The sequence below is a fragment of the Strix uralensis genome, chromosome 20, assembly GCF_047716275.1.
Source record: "Strix uralensis isolate ZFMK-TIS-50842 chromosome 20, bStrUra1, whole genome shotgun sequence".
Lineage (NCBI taxonomy): Eukaryota > Metazoa > Chordata > Aves > Strigiformes > Strigidae > Strix > Strix uralensis.
In genome coordinates this window covers 9,589,892-9,606,509 of record NC_133991.1, presented here as the reverse complement: position 1 = coordinate 9,606,509, position 16,618 = coordinate 9,589,892, and the positions used below count along the sequence as shown (strand labels likewise).

Here is a 16,618-nt window from a genome sequence, read left to right as displayed (position 1 = left end):
GAAGTGTGGGAAGTTCTCAATGTATTTATTCATAAAACAAAACAAAAAAATCCCCCAACTATGGGAACTGTTTCTAACACTTCATGAGACAGCCTAAATGCAAATATCTAGCTAAGTAAATATAATCCAAGTAGTATAAACAGTTTCTTGCTGATTTATATTAAAAATAACCATGAAGACATGAGCTTAAACAACAAGTAGTTTATTTAGCATATTTAATGAATCCTTGCACAGGGTAATTTCCTAAGTCTTCTGACCTTTTTTCAAAAATCCCTGTTCTTATGAATGAAGTGCTGTAATTGCCCTGCTTGTGAGGACCAACATAGGCAACCGGAATTAACCTTCTTCTTAAAAAAAAAAAATAAGATTAGACTGACTTTGGAAGTGACTCCTTCAACGTCTCAGAATCTTCTGGCTCATAATAAGGTTCCAAAATAGGTTTTAGTTTGACTTCTTCTGATAGTTTTCGAGGCTCTTCTCTCCTGCTTCCATCTCTTAAAAGTGGAACCAATGTTTTCCAGTTTTTCCCTGAAACTAAAAAGGAAAGGAATGGTTAATTTTTTCCCCTCCACAGAAACAAAAGAAAATATACAAGTGGTTTAAATAGGAAGTTGATGAAAGGAGAAGAAAGAAGCAGGAAGAAAGGACTTTGTGGTTTTCTTCCCCACACTGTGCCATGAGTTTTCCATATTTCAGCTGGCAAGTACAGCAGAGATGGATCGTACTGTTAAATACTTCTGTGCTGGGTGCTGAGCTCTCAAACTATATGGTTTGGGACCTCCAAAGTAGCTTCTTGGCTATCTGGCTGCCATCATACCTGCTCCATCTCCTCAGGATTGACACATATCATCTGCCTTGTAAAAATCTACAATCAGAATGATGAATCTATGGGGCTTCTATTCCAGAGAGCAAAATTGCTATGTGAATAATGAGCCCACTTAATCCTTTACATTTTGTGCTGACTGAAAATGCTATTAACTTAGCTACTGCCATTATCATTAAGGGCATAAAACTGATTGCCCTCTAACAATTAATAAATGCTTCTATCACCAGTGTGTAGCCCATGCTAGAGTTTAGGTCCCTGGAACCCTCACCTCTGCCAGGCTTAATAGAGTAACTTGGATTTCGTTTGAGGTCCCCAGAGTACCCAGGGTCTTCATTGATTATGCCCAGATTAGTATTCCACGTGGACCAGTTCACTTCATCAACCCTGGGGAGAGAACAACAAAACCAATATCTGTTCTAAGGATCCCCAGAGAACTCCAGGATGAGTTTATATCACAAACTGCCACCTCTCAAGCCTCAGATCTGACCCAGAAAACAGATTAAACTGACTACTGTAGACAGTGTTAGTGCACTACTTTTCAGAGTACTCCAGGGGGAAAGTTCTGCTTCCCATTACCAGATACCCTAATGTTGTTTGCCTATAAAAGATTGTTCATTTGACATACAAACAGGTTACCTAAAGCACCATCTGTAATCATCTTGGCCGTCAGGTGTGACTCCCACCAAGACTTGCTTCCCAGACCGGAACGAGCGCCTCACACAGTTCAAGTAGCTGTTTTCAATATCCAAGATTGTGATGGCTCTCTATCAGATAAAAGAAAGCAGACCACTGAGAGGCTGCCGATTCAAAGTCATATAAATCCTGAATTCTGCCTTTAATTTAAAAACCCTGAGCTTTTATCATTGTTACCATCTTAGAGCAGGCATCATAACCATCTCTGAAACATCGCTCTCTGTTAATATGTCATTGAAAATGCTGAATTACTGCCCTGTGATTAGAACTATGAAGTTCCCTTTCTTACCTGAAACAAAAACTGACGTGCCTTTGAGATTCTGGTAAAGATTGGTTTTTCCCTTGCATAATCCCTGTCTTCATAGTCTGATCAGGATTTTCCATCATCAAAAGCCCAAATAATTCTGTCTAATTACAAAAGTATTTCTTTTCTTAAATTCTGAACATCTGTGGAACACTGGGAACATCTGCTCAGGCAAAACATCAAATACGCATGGAAGAGGAGCTAATATACTTCTTTTAGGAACTGTTCAGAGAATCAGAAAGAAGCAATGACCTGTTATTTAGAAACATGTCAGTTCCTAAAGATTCTCTCTGAAATTTCTTATGATTCCCCACACCCTCTGTCTTGGATAGCAGCCTCACAGAACCAATGTACCTGGAGTTTCCAGATGCTCTTGCTCTCTTGTGCAATTTTGTTCACAGTTTCCCCCATCAGTGCAATAAGCATGTTGAGCAGGAGGATGTATGTAAGAATGACATAGAGAACCAAAAGGATGACAAACACAGGCTTGAACCTGTAGTTCTCTGTGAACTCCAGGTCCCCCATCCCAATAGTGAACTTGAAAAGCTCCAAGCAGGTGTAATACAGACTATTGTAGGATGTGCGGCCTCGTTTCATATGGCAGCATCGGGCATATTCAGAGCTATTTGTGTCTTGTCCCTCATTGTCATCTTCAATTAAAGTCACCACGGCTGTTGCAAAACAGGAATCACACATGCAGGATGAAAATACAATTTGAGGTCATAATTCATTTGCAAGCAATGAAAATGAGCATAAAGGTAAGACATGTTAACTTCATGGTGCATTGTACCCAGTGAAATTGCTCTATAAAATATTCCCCATAACTGACCCCCTCTCAGAAGGTGTTATCTCAGTTTTATCTATATAGAACAGGATGACTGTTTTTCCATTCAGTTTTGCAAAGCAGTTTGAGACTCAGGGATGAAAAGCTGTGTGAAATTACTCTACATAATTGTTACTCTGAAGAGATTTTTTTGTAATTAGGTTAATTTGTTAGTTTTTAGTTGGAAACAAGAAGTCTAAGCCACTTGAAAAATAAAATTTTCTAAGATTCTTTAAGATAACAAAAAGCTAACTCCAAGTATGATATTACCTGTAGAAAATCCCAGGAGGAATACTAGATAGACAAACATGAAGCGACATAAATCTCTAAGGATCATCTGTAACATGGAAACAGAACGTTTTTATATTGCTAAAACTTAATATAAACAGCAGCAAAAACTGGTAGAAAATCCTGCTTCAGCTCAAGAAGCCATTTGCTGTGAACTGGCTGTTCATGCTTTAAACTGTTGTTTATTCTGCTGAGATAATAAACTTTAATACAGAAAACATTTTTCTCTGTTATTCATGCAACAGTTTACACACATATGCAAGACATATGCACACCAAATAGTTTCATCAACCACATCAAGACAGTTGCATCTTTCTTCCCCTCTTGGGCTAGCTGTCTACATCCTACATAGATGTTTATTAGCCAGCTACTGCCTCTTAGCTAATTGCTCTGTTTGGCAACATTTAAACTATACCTAAAGAAATTTCCAGCTGGCAGAAAGCTGTGCCATTTCACACCAGACCAGTCTGCAGGCATGGCAGGCAATAATATCAAGATTGCTATAAATTGTATGGATGAGGAGTAGGAGGTTTTTCTACATAACTTAAACTGCATCGCTTCACTCAGAAAATAATGGCCAAGTATAGTAGAGTGATAGGAGATCTCCCAGTGGCATCATGGAGGTAGATACTGCAACTTCTCTCCTGGAAACGGGGCTGCTGGCAGCAGTGTCCTGATCTGAGCACTCTGCTGGCCTCATCACCCACTCACTGGACTGACCTTGGCAATCATGACAGAGTAAATGCCCATCTGCTGGAAGCCACGGGTGTAGTACAGCATGTTAGCCCAGCCCAGCGCCAAGGAGAAGACCATGGAAGCCACGTACAGTTCCTGGCCACAGAAGTACAGCACCACAGAGCTCAGGAGGAGCAAGGAGTGAACAAAGCTGAAAGACAAGCATGGTCTGAATGCAGAGTGCCAAGTTGGCCACAGCTGTTGGGAATAGAAGAGCCCTGTGAGGCACAGAGCAGAATGAGGGATTCTCTAAAACACAAAGGAGCCTTGACAGACACTTCCTCTCTTCCCTTCATTCTTTCCCTTTTCTAATCCTACAGTTCCTCTTGCAAATTCCTCAGTTTCCCCACGTACAAACTTCTGTACTCTTATCCCTGCTCTTCCTTGTGACTGGAGGGAAGAAAAGTCCTTGAAAACACTAATTTCTTTGGCACTACCTCTCTTTCCACAGACCCATGAAATTGCCCTGTTTAGCTGCACTCCAGCTGTGAAGAGAAGGGGCCCAAATTATGGAGAGAAATCCTCCTTTAGGAATGGGAGGATTTCTGCACACCCAATGCATACAATCAATTGCAAGTCCAACTTGGAGATCTATTCCTAATGCTGCTGCATGGCACAGTCACTGAACTTCTAGACACTTCATTTGCTTTACCTCCAAAGGAGATTACTGATCCAGACCCACTTGTTCAAGTGCTATGATAGCCACTGGCAAGTATTTTGTAAGGACCCAGGAAATTATAGAAAAGCATCTACCTATTACAAGTGGCTTCAGCCAAAGCTACAGATCTCACACACTCATCTGTTTCATGCTGAAATGCAATCAAAGATATTGGAGCTTACAAAAGAACCTCACTGTAGCTGTCAACTATCAGCGTCTTGAATGATGGGCGCCTCTGCACGAAATATTGTATCTGAAAGAAAAAAAAAAAAAAAGGGAATGAAGACCAGGTTTGCATCCAAGGAGAGATTAAGTATCCCCTGTGAATGCACCAGCTAAGCACTGGTACCTGTACCAGGGAGCTAGTACCTATAAAGCATCTCACAAAAATAGCTCAAAAACAACACTGGCGCAAGATCTAGGGAGAACTCTTCCAGGAACATATCATTTCTCTTACATCTGGTGTCTCTTTTGAAGACAACCACCCATTCAGTCACTGGGACCTGTGATTCACTGTACATTCTCTATTAGCTGCCAAGAGGAAGCATGGGGACTTTAAGCTAAGACAGGTAATCTTTAATACAAGCCTGGCTGTTTGCAATACCCCATTCTTAAGCTTTGGCCAGGCTAACTGCCAAGATGCTCACTGACTTCTAAGGACAGTCTTTTTTAATACAATAGATAAAAATGTATCTTAGCCTGTGGGGCAATTAGTAACCTGAGAACTCCTCATCAGGCCAGGGAAAATGATTTGTAACTCTTGACTAAAACATGGATTATCTTAACAGCCAATGATAATGAATAGTAAAGGCATGCTTTATTCTCTCCTACATCTACCTAAACAGCAAAAAGGAAAAGTTTAAAATATCTTACCCCTCTGAAAAAAAAATAGAGACCTCCCAATACACTTAGAATCTCTCCAGTCACTCGAAAATATTCCCCGGTGCTGTGACCAAATGTGAAGGGAGGCTGTATAAGACAGGAAGATAGGTATGTTCAGTGGAACTGGAGATAGGAAAGACCTGGCCTTGCCAGCAGCTGAAAGCAGTTACATCTCTGGGGGAACAGGTTAAGTTTCTGAATGTGGTGCAGCAAGGAGGCAAGACTGGGAAGCAACCAGGGTTAAAATTTCCCTCCTACCTTTGGAAAGAGGAAAATTCTGATGTTAGGAGCACACATTCAAATGGGAGGCAGATCTGGGATATCATGCACTGGGTGGTTCCCCTGATATATGGCAGGAATAACATACCTTTTCCTTCTTCTCTACAGGTCTATAGTAGGCAGCTATGGTGAGGATGATGATATGCATGCTATAGACAAAGAAGTTGAAGTAAAATAAGTGCTTGACAAACCGGTCCCACTTGTCTTGCAGCAGCCTGTTAAGAGGTTCCACCAGCAGCATCTCATGACGATTCTGAGCAGAAGAAGAAAGAGGAGAATCTTGATGGGACCAATACGTACTGGGCTTTGAAAAGTATATTAATCTTCAGCAAATGTTCCCTCTAGTACCCTTAAACTCAGGAGGGGAGATTGCTGTTTTATAGAAATGAGGCAAAAGATGCACTGTGCAGAACACAGAGCTCTTCCCCAGCAGTCCCCCAGCCTGTGCATAAAATGTCAAGGAGGTGCATACTCACTGGAGTTTCACTACTGTAGGCAATAATCTCAAGCACTGAATTTTTCTCGCATGTGTCTATACAGGACAGGTCATAAAGAGATGAGTGGACAGGTCCGTAAGCCCATTCAGTGAACTTCCTAGACAAATGTCTGCACTCAGGATCTTTGATCTCTCGTCTGAGGATGTAAGCGAAAATCTAATTGCAAAAGAACAATACAACCAACATTTTAGTGCTAATGGACTTCCAGTTCCTCAGTATCTCCACAGGACAGGATGGCTAATTTCTCCCTAGTTTAACTGTGCTGAAGTCAAACCACTGGGGCACTGCAGAGTTCAAAGTCTGAAGTTAACACAATTTTCTCACTGGATGCTGGGAGATGAGAAATACAGATACCACTTACAACTTGCTGTTATGTTTCAACACTGTAAGAGAAAAGCAGAGATGTATGTTACACATCTCTGAGCACACAGTCATTTTGAATGGGGACTGCCAGAAGATGAGTTATATCAGCCAGTCAAAAGTACAAGGCCTCCAGTGGTTCAGATGATAGCACAGACCCACTTTCTGTCTCCATTTGAGCTGCCTTGCATACCAGTGGTATATGAATAATGCCAGCTGGGCAGAGACACACACACACTTCATAGCCTTTAAGGACTATGCAGTTTAGCATGTTAAACTGCAGCATCAGTTCCACTTAACTTAAAGGCCCTAACACTAAATAGTGATAAAATCTGTCCTGCATAGATGTTTTGCATGTACTCTGTATAACTTGATACAGTAATGGGACAGTTAAACACATTTGCTCACCCACCCCTATCTTCCCTGTTTTGGCTGCCAGAGTTAATGGAGTCAGGCCTTTCTTGTTGGTGAGTTCTTCTAGCTTCAGGATTGGATTAATTTTGGCACCAAGGATCAATATGTTGTTGTACATCTTGGTAACAAACTTGGTATTATCCTTAGTATTATCTGCAATCTCCACCAGCGTGTGCAGGACCATATTGCCCATGGAGTCTTCAGCGGCGATGTTGGCTGCCTGGTAGGGGTTCTCAAGGAGGAATTTCACAATGCAGAGCTGGTTGGTGCAGGCAGCCAGGGACAAAGGCAGCTCCCCTGTGGGCAAGCGATGGGAAGGAGTGGTCAGAAAGCCCATTATTACACATGCATAAACAGAAAGAAGATCATGCTGTTCTCGTCTTCCACCATGAGAAGAAAAGGTGTATTTCTCTGTCTGATATAGCACCAATTCTTGTGACAGCTGTTAGAATCACATTTTCTTTGGTTTAACTGCATCACAGAAACATGGTTGCTTAAAAAAGCACCGAAAAGAGAGCTAGCAGAAGGTTACAACTCCTTTCCAAGGATACAGTGCCCAGAAAACAAAGCGATGCAGACACCAAGCTCACACTGAACACCATCAGCTACCAACTGTGTTTCGTTATAATCTCAGCCTTTGGAGTAAATAATTGGACTAAGCGGTGGAACAGCCCATCTGGTACTTCTGAGTCTCCAGTCCCACAGAAACAGGATTATTTAACAGCTTGCACTTGGGATAATGCTAAGGTAACTCAATCAATAAATCCCATACTGTGCTCACCCCTACCAAAATAAAAGCCAGGTTTCCCTTTGATTTTCCTGAAGAACTCCCCACAGGCTCTTGCATGAACATCTGCTCCATTCTGGACCAAGAGCTTCACCAGGTACATGTTCCTTCTCTCAATGGCGATGTGAAGTGCAGTCTGGCCTACAGAAACACTCATCAGACAGAAGTCTTCAACATTTAATACAGACTGAGAGCTTTCAGGCACCACAATTCATTCAGCTCCGTGTAAGATGGTGGAACTGAGAGCTTTGCAGACTAAAAAGCTCTAGGATTAAACAAAAAATGATGGCACAGACAGCAAATGCAAGTCCCCTGAACTTGCTATTAAATCACTATATATCAAAAAAGGCAGAATATTGCACCTAACAAAACATTACCTGAGCACAAATGCATGATTGTTAATCACACACTGGAACTTCAGTATGCTGCATCCTCAGGCATGAGGCCTCATGCAGAAGACTGTGAGCCCTGCCTAACCCTATCTTCAGTCTTATCACCAAGAGTACTCACTGTATCAGCTGTTTCTCTTACCCTTGTAGTAGTTGTCAGTATACTCTGCATTAACAAACTCTTTCAGAGTTCCAGTTTTCCTTGCAATATCCAGCAGCAAGGGAATGGTATCATTTTTACCATCATGCAGATTCAGCATGGCTTTCAGCAAGCAGGTTTTCCCAGTTTCTGGCTCTATAACACAAGAAATTGCAGCTATGTAGAAGTGATTACAAACCTACCATCTACTCCCAGGCATGCAGGAATTAATGAGGTTCTTTAGAAAAGACAAGAAAACTCATTCAGGGTTTCAGAGAACATTTCAACTTCTCTGAATTCTCCTGTAACCTTAGAATCAATAGGTTGCCCAATCGATAGGGAAGTACTGGCTATTAGAGGATCTCCTACAGACACTTAACACAATTATGTTTTCTTGTTTTCATCTCAGGACCACTACTGGAAGAAGAAGAGAGCAACTTAAGGTACGTGACACTAAAGGGTACCTTTGAACTCATCATCTGTGAGATGCTTCAAGGTTCTATTAAGGTAGAGTAGCAGATCATCCAGGTCCTTTGTGTTGCCCTGGGCTACAGCATCAAAGATCCTTCTGCGGTCATAAAATTTGAAAGCTTTTTCTGAGCAGCCTGCGATGGAATCTGTAGATAGGAGCCTAACAAGGGTAAATTTCAGTTTCTTAGAAGTCAGATATTTAGCAGACTTTTTATAAACTACCAGAATACTATTTTTCATTTACTTGTGTGAAGTAGTAAGCACTACAGATTAGTATAGATGGATCTCCACAGTCTACAAGAACAAAGTCTTCAAGCAACTGTCCTGATAAAATTATCTATCTGTTGCTGAAAAGTTGAGAACAAGACTTAAAAGAGGCATTGAAGTATGGCAGTCTAACTGCAGGCCTGGGAGCCAGGCAATCCCATGTTCATTCTGAGTAATGTCCGTTCACTGAGCAGTCTCAAGCAAGTGAATTAAGGCCTCCTGCTAATTTTGGGCAAAATATCCATGGCCTGAATTTTAAGAGATGCCAAGAGACAACAGCTATTCTCACTTTCAGATACAACACTCCTTATTTTGGCAAAGAAAACAGTGAAACTGAAAAAATGGGCACACTCATGTGGAAAGAATAAATGCTGCTCTAAGAAACACAGTCTGCAGCTGTCAAACTGTTCTTTACAACCGAATCTTACAAGACAAACTTACTTGTGAAGTTTCCCCCTCTCCAAATTGGCATGAAATTTGATGACAGAAGGTGCCATCAGGTAATCCATCTGGTAAAAGGAGTCCATGGGAGCCATGTCCTTGTCACTATCCCCCATCACAAACCGCCCACGTCTTGCAAAGATGTTGCTTTTGGGTGGCTGCACCTTGGTGCTGAGTGCACCCTGGAGGCTGTCAGGCATTTCCAGCATGGAGTCCTCCCCATCCATGTGTTCATCTGTCATTTCAGATTCTTCCATGTCAGAACTGCCAAATTTCTTCATCTTCCCAAGAATGGAAGACATGATGAGCAGGCAGTCTGTGAGGAATGACACAAACACCTCAAGTCAGCACTTTATGGGGCCATGAGTCCCCTTTTGCCTAGGACTACTCTCAAAAAACAGCAGGGAATGGATTGGTTGCTCTCGGCCCAGAAGTGAGACAGAAGGACACATATTTATTATGTCCAGAGCGGGAACAGTTTAGTAGGTCATTACCTCCACGCTGTTTGTTACTGTCCCCAGTGCCCTTACCCATTCCAGAATGAAGAAAGCAAGCCAGAGTGTCCCAGAGCTCGCCAGCCACCTCACTGCAGAGCTGACGACTACTGCTTAAAACTACTGCCTCATCCTCCTTCAATCACTGTTAAAGCCTGAACAACCTCTGCTTTTATTCTCTACTTTCTAACTGGTTTGTGCCACAATATATTTTCAGGATTATATCAGGCACGTGAAAAAAGCCTGCTTGTGCCATAACCATATGTCAGTGATGCTGAGCACCGCAGACTTCCTGCAAATAGAAAAATTCTCACTTAATGCCTTTACCAAAGTTACAGCAGTGCTAGATGAAAATTGTGGTGTGTGATTCTTGGTAGATGAGTGTCACCTCAAACATGAGACACGGAAACAGAAAGGGGTGACTGTAAGACCACACATCTGATCTTGTCTGATTTACAACCACAAAGAATTTGACACAAGTTAACAAATATACTATACTGAAAGTAGAACAGGCTTTTTTTTTTTTTTTTTGCTTTCTTATCAAACTGTTTTACTCAGACGAAAGTTGGTCTTCATATTACTGAATGTAAAATATTCTGCAACTCCAGCAGTAGAGACAGGAATGCATCATATTTGAACTGCTGCACAGCTGGCTTTTAGAGAGCGCTGATCAGCCTTAGACACATACTCTGAAATCCTAGATTGCTTGGAAATCTTACGGCTTTGAGCATAGGAATGTTACAAAATCTTTACAAAGCCTTCAATTATTAACCAAACAACAGTGGTCACCAACATCTTCTCTGTACATTCAGTGTGAAAACAACATCATAAACATGCTTCAAGGTTATTTGACTTCACAAAAATATTCTGAGGGGTTTTGTGCAAACCCACCTTGTATATTAAAGCTAGATTTTCAGTTCTATGGGACTAGTTAATATTTACATTAAGGTTCACTTACATTTTCCTGTGATCATGAGATAGGAAAGAAACTTTTGCCAGGCATTTTAATTTTCCATAATTTTGTACAATATACATGTAAAGAAAACATCACTTTGCAAACTTGCATATTTAGGGTTACTGGAAGCAAACCAGTGTAGTATAAACAAAATACTAATGACTGCAGTTTAACTCACTATGTCCTCTGAGCTCACCTTTCAAGTTGTGTCCTTAGAATCACTCTAAAAGAATAACATAATATCTTATTAACTTAATTGTCCTATGAATAAGAAATTATATATAGAAAAATATTTCAATTTGGAATATGATACTGAAAATACAGAAGAACAATTACTGCAGTGAAAAAGTTATAAAAACAGTTTTATAAAAAATGGAAGAAATAGACTGGGAATACAGCCATGTATAATTTAAACTTTTTGTCTTATTTAAATTAATGTGGATTGAGCCAAAACCATCCGAGAGATGACTGTGGAAAATGGAATCACTTATTTTCCACAGAACAGGTGCAATATTAAGATCTGCAGAATAGACTCCATCCTGTCTCCCTGGCAATTTGCTCAGACCTAGCTTAGTCATTACATGTGCTTTTGTTTCTAAACCCTGTTGGTAAAACCTCTGATAATGAAGGCAAAGCCACATTTGCTCAAGAGTATGAATTTGCAAGGGAAATAACCTTCAAGATTCAGTGGAAGGATTCTTTAAAAAAAATAAATTCGATCCTACAAAATGCATAACCTACTCAAACTCTTTGAATCCTAGTGAATTGAAGTTTGATACAATAAATAAGAAAATATTTTTAATATCACACCTATCTAACCATATCACACACATATCTAACCATATCACAACTTATAATAAATAATAAAGAGTTGACAAATAACAACCACACTATTCAAATAGACATGCAGAACTTACAAATATTGCAAAAAATCCCGTCTTCTGTAAAATAGTCCAGTCTCAGTAAACACCCTCTGATCTATAGGAATGTGGTGCCAGATATTCCTCATCAAAGGTACCTGGATTAAAGAGCCCTCAGAGTTTGCTTCTCCACTTCATTTGTCTGCAAAAGTGTTATGTGCCTGATGATTTTTAGAATTAAGGGAAGTTCACTAGAAGAACAGAGAATAGAATAACAAGCTCATTAAGAACAATTCTGGAACCAGAAGCATCAGTGGCTTCTATTCCCGGGAGTTTAGCAAAGCTCTTTACAAGAATTACAGTAAGTTCCTGTTGTTTTTCCCTCCCCTTTAATGGCATTTAGTAATGGATACTCTTCTCCAGATCTCCTCTTTGTAAATACACTCAAGCTTGCAAAAAAACCCCAAACCACTGCACAACAATTGTTTCTGTGGGTCACAGTTCCATTTCAATCTACAAAACTCTGTAAAATATGCCACAGCTTTTCTCTGAGATCAGTCATCTTTCTGGACATCTTTCTTGGGTGGCTTCTGTAAAGCCCCACCAAGTATTTTAAAGATGATTCTGAACAGAGTTTAGGAAGAATCAGTGACAGAAAGTCCTAAGGCCATTCTATCGGTCCATGTTCCTACTATGTTTCATTTAAGTAATATATATATATATATATATATATATCAGTCAGCTTTTAATGTCATTAGAAAAAAGAAATTCTCATCTAAGCCAGGATGGATCTAACACCCTTAAAAATGGAGAACTGTTATATATATTGTTAAACATATAATTTACCATAAGATTTTTCTGTCAAAAACTAGTCTAGAGGAACAGCTTTTCCAGCAGGCTGGGCTGATAGGCTGTAGCTATTAGGCCAGAAGCAACCTCCAAACCTCTAACTCCTGAGGTTTCGAGTTAGATTATGAAATTATTCAATTAAATTCTCTGGTTTATGTTTTGCAAAAGGTAACTATCTTTCCAGTCTTGCCATCTATCTATCTATACACGTATAATAGAATAATATATTTTTCTATTTAATAGCAAACTAATTATACTACTTAAAATACCCTATGGCATTGTACTCAAAAGAAATAAAATGCCTATTTATTAATGCATAAGTATAGATTACCAATCAGCCTGGTCCTTAGCTGGTGCTCTTGGAGCTTTGCTGAGCAGAGCATCTCGTTCAACATTATGATCAACTCCTTCACCATTTCCAAAGCAGAGACTCGGTAAGAAAACTATAAAGATTTAGTGGAGGGTCTCCCTTAATCAGCCTCTAGCTTCTTGCTAGTCTTTTTTGCTAAATGCTCCTTCTCTCTCTTCTCCCATTCCAGGCATCAGCTCCTTTCAGTCTTACTGTGCTCTGATGTACACACTTTGGGAGCCTTCTGTTATTTTGAGTTTTGAAACCTCCTTGACCTGCATTTCTTGTGAAGATGTCTCCTTCTTAGCAGCAGTACTCCATGGCTTTTTGCAACAGTTGTTGGACGTATCATATTCCATCTCAGAAGGTGTAAGCTCAGCAGGAGATGTGAATGCTTATCAAAGTAGGCCCATAATAAACAAGAAGGAATTTATTCATTTTTCTTGGGCCTGCATCCAACATGCTGCATAGGCTTTGTGCAACTTCTGTGCTTGAGAGTGATTTTACCAACTAGGAGCCCTCTCCATCACTGCAAATGGAAAAACATCAGCAGCTGTGCTAGAGATCTTAAAGATGTATCCAAAGCTGGCCTGCAGGTCAGAGATAGTCTTGTCTTTGCTAATAGAACCTAAAACCAGGCCACAATTTTACCAGCTTCTAGAAACAAATACCACTTGATTTCACGGTTAACAGCATGCTGGAATAGTATTATCAGCTCTTTTCTGTTATTCCATAAAAAAGCAGATCTGCTGATACAAAAATATATTTTATTAACATAAAATGGAAAACAACATATAACAAATACAGACTTTTTTACAAAACCTTTAATTTAGTCTACACTTTCTCTGTAATTCCTATATATGCCAACAGTTCCCTAAACATGGCATGGAATAGATGCATGGAGGGTGGGTGGAGGGAGATGGAAATTAATCCATCTCTGTAATTAAGATCTCAGAACAGCTTTCTCATTATAAAAATTAGTCAGTCCTGATGTTGCTAATGTGCAAGATAGTAACACACGCCCATATTTCAGTCAAAATCCATGCTTCTAAGTAATGAAATAGTATCTAGATAGCATGAAACTATCCTACTTGCTTCCCAATCTCATTTGAGGAAAAAAGGTGTACATCCATCTTGGTTTAGACAGATAAAGTATAAATGTTTTCACATTAAAATAGAGTGGGGAGACAAATAAATTTTAAGAGCGGGGGATTAAAACTTTGACATTTTAAGGGAATTCACATGAACAATACTTAACATTAAAAACAGATTAGAGTCTAGCCTGACAGCTGCCTTACTAAAGATCAATTTGGCACAATACATGAAGGGCAGAATCAGAAACAGCTTTGGATCAAATACACTAAAATAGCTAAGCACTATATTACAAGAACAAACGATTTTTTGCGAACTGCTAATTGTATTTGGGCTTAAAAGGGAAATCAAAGCTGAAAGGCTTTGTTGGGCTTTTGTAACTCTGAGTTTGCCAGCTCCTCCAGTTTATCACAAACTCTGACTGTTTCACTCTACCAACCAAAAACCAAACAAAAAGTAATTATGTATGCCAAATAAGGAAAATAGTTACCTCCTGCCCTATAAATGTATTTTCCACTCGGATATAAGCCCTGCATTCCAGGCATCTCCAGTCATGGCACAGGCCAGGCTCTTGACCTTAGTTCAGTGCACTCAGCTCAGTAGCCACAGAGATAATCCTCCACGTTTTATTTTGATTGTCTTGTCAACATTCAAGCCAAGGCTGTATTCTATCTTTTACAGAGACAACATGCAACATGTGAAAACTGGTAGTCATTTTGTGCAAGAGACATTGAACTCCCCAAACAAGATTGACACCCTGGTCTGCTGCCTATATGTATGTATATTGTGAGACAGCTTAAGGACAAGAAGTCTCTCATGAAAGCATCAAACTAAGTTACAGACAGCTACTCATCTCTCCTAGTCCTTCTAAACATATTTCCTACCAGGAAAATGAACCTCATATGAAGTATCATTTTATGCAGAAAGTTAATGGATCTTTCCTAGTCGCTCAGTCAAACTTAATGTGATAATCATCTCTCATTTCACAAATGGGAATGACAGAGCAATGAAATGTGTACACCCAGAAGCAGAAGTGGACATTAAATGCAAGCTTTTTTTTTTTTTTTTTCTACTGTAATGAGTGAGATGGCATGTTGAATACAACTCCAGAAAAAGTGAAGGAAGTGAAAGGAAACACTATACACTCAGGAAGAAAAAAAAAAAAAAAAAAAAAACAGCTGCATCTCAGGCCATTCCAAACAATTACTTTATTTTCTGTGGAACATCACCATGGCAGCCCCCACAGCAGCATCAACATCCTTCCCGTAAACCACAGGGAATGGAAAAATCCTTGCCACTTCCTGCCTCAGCACCTCGTTCCTGGCAAGGGCACTCCCGCTCCCCAGAATCCTCCTCACTCCCATCTCCATCAGGTGCTGCACAGGTAACATGGAACAGAGGTTTTCAACGATGCCATGGCACAGAGCTCTTGTTACATGACCCAGGGTGAGGTCAGAGACAGCAATATTGGTCACTGATGCCAACTGCCCGGGAACGTGTCTCTCTCCAAATATGGTTGGGTGGATTGAGAGTTTGCTGTTGTTGTGGGCCAAGGCTGCTTCGATTATCTTTGTATAGATGGCAGACTTCTCAACCTGAAGTCCTGCAGATGGGAAATACCACATTACTAATCTGAAGGGGTCTAGTGTATCTTACGTGTGGAGACTTAAAATGGACCCTGATCCACCTATTCAGCAAAATATTGTGTATCTTTTTCCGTGTCCCAAAGGTAAATGTTTTTTTCGGGTTTATGAACCACAGTTCTCCCATCCAATTCTATCTAGAAATTGTGATACTAGAAACCTTTTTCTGATTACAGGAACTGCCTTTCTGGATAATACAGCTATTCCTCTTTGACTATACTGTGCTAAGTTACACAAAACATCTTTAAAGACGCTAATGGCAGAATTCAGCTTCAGTGGCTGAATTGCACGTGAATGCAGAGTTCACTTAAGTACTCACTGAAGGAACAATTTCAGAGCTTACTTCTGTATTGCAAAACTCAAGAGATTATTAAAAAAACCCTGTGAAGACCATGTTCAAAGCACTTAGAAGATATTACCTGAGTTTGAGTCTTAAAATCCATTAGAGTGCTACAAACTATGCAGCAAAAGTCAACTGATCTAATCAAGGGACTTTTTTGGACTGCAGTCATACAAAATTAGAGGCTGTCCTCGAATTTGCTGACCTTTCCTTTTGAAAAACCACATGCAAAAAATAAATCTCTCGTATTCTTAGAACAAAAGAAAACCCAAAACCTAGAGGCAATGTGAATGTGTAGTCCAAGCATGACTGTCCTAACATGTTCATAAGCTTCAGCAGGAAATTCGAGAGATCAAGGAAGCATGACCTGAGAATTACATCCCTGTTCCCTATATGGCATGACAAAACAGCTCTAGGCTTGTTCCTTTGCCTCAGCTTCCTTTTACCTTGCTGATCAACCTCAATTTTAAGCTTAAACTATCCTTGAAATAGCTTACCTAGCTCTTCTGTCCACCGTGCCACCATGTCCACAAATGTTGCTAGCACATTGCCTCCGTTAAGTGATGCTGCCACTGCCAAGTAGTCACCATCGAAGTAGGGAAAATAAGTAACAGCTGAGGAAGGATCCGGTGTCTCTGGAGGCTGGAAACCCGGGGGCATTGACACAGTCAGCTGAGCAGAGGTACTGATATTAAGAACTAGAATACAAAAAAAAAAAAAAAAAAAAAAAAAAATCAGTGTTTTACTAAGCTACCCTGGAGGACAATGACAAAACCAAGTAAG

General features: G+C 40.1%; 1 protein-coding gene across 11 annotated transcripts in view; it reads right to left on the bottom strand.

The window, feature by feature from the left end:
• Positions 1-186: 186 nt before the first annotated feature.
• The window catches only part of LOC141952759 (sedoheptulokinase-like), a 24,317-nt gene continuing 7,885 nt past the window's right edge, over positions 187-16,618 (bottom strand). For 3 of the 11 annotated variants that reach the window (XM_074890564.1, XM_074890567.1, XM_074890568.1), the window contains 16 exons: positions 16,333-16,533; positions 9,254-9,569; positions 8,539-8,705; positions 8,078-8,230; positions 7,547-7,687; positions 6,758-7,056; positions 5,965-6,141; positions 5,577-5,741; positions 5,201-5,296; positions 4,510-4,580; positions 3,655-3,820; positions 2,917-2,983; positions 2,178-2,494; positions 1,463-1,590; positions 1,095-1,210; positions 187-534 (listed from right to left, as the gene is read on the bottom strand). In XM_074890564.1, the coding sequence (XP_074746665.1) occupies positions 368-534; positions 1,095-1,210; positions 1,463-1,590; positions 2,178-2,494; positions 2,917-2,983; positions 3,655-3,820; positions 4,510-4,580; positions 5,201-5,296; positions 5,577-5,741; positions 5,965-6,141; positions 6,758-7,056; positions 7,547-7,687; positions 8,078-8,230; positions 8,539-8,705; positions 9,254-9,569; positions 16,333-16,533 (2,747 nt within the window). In that variant the 3' untranslated portion in view covers positions 187-367. Of the gene's footprint in view, positions 535-1,094; positions 1,211-1,462; positions 1,591-2,177; positions 2,495-2,916; positions 2,984-3,654; positions 3,821-4,509; positions 4,581-5,200; positions 5,297-5,576; positions 5,742-5,964; positions 6,142-6,757; positions 7,057-7,546; positions 7,688-8,077; positions 8,231-8,538; positions 8,706-9,253; positions 9,570-11,619; positions 11,814-12,742; positions 13,290-14,342; positions 15,456-16,332; positions 16,534-16,618 lie in introns of those variants that run through there. The other 8 variants (XM_074890569.1, XM_074890565.1, XM_074890574.1 and 5 more) reach the window with 8 other exon arrangements.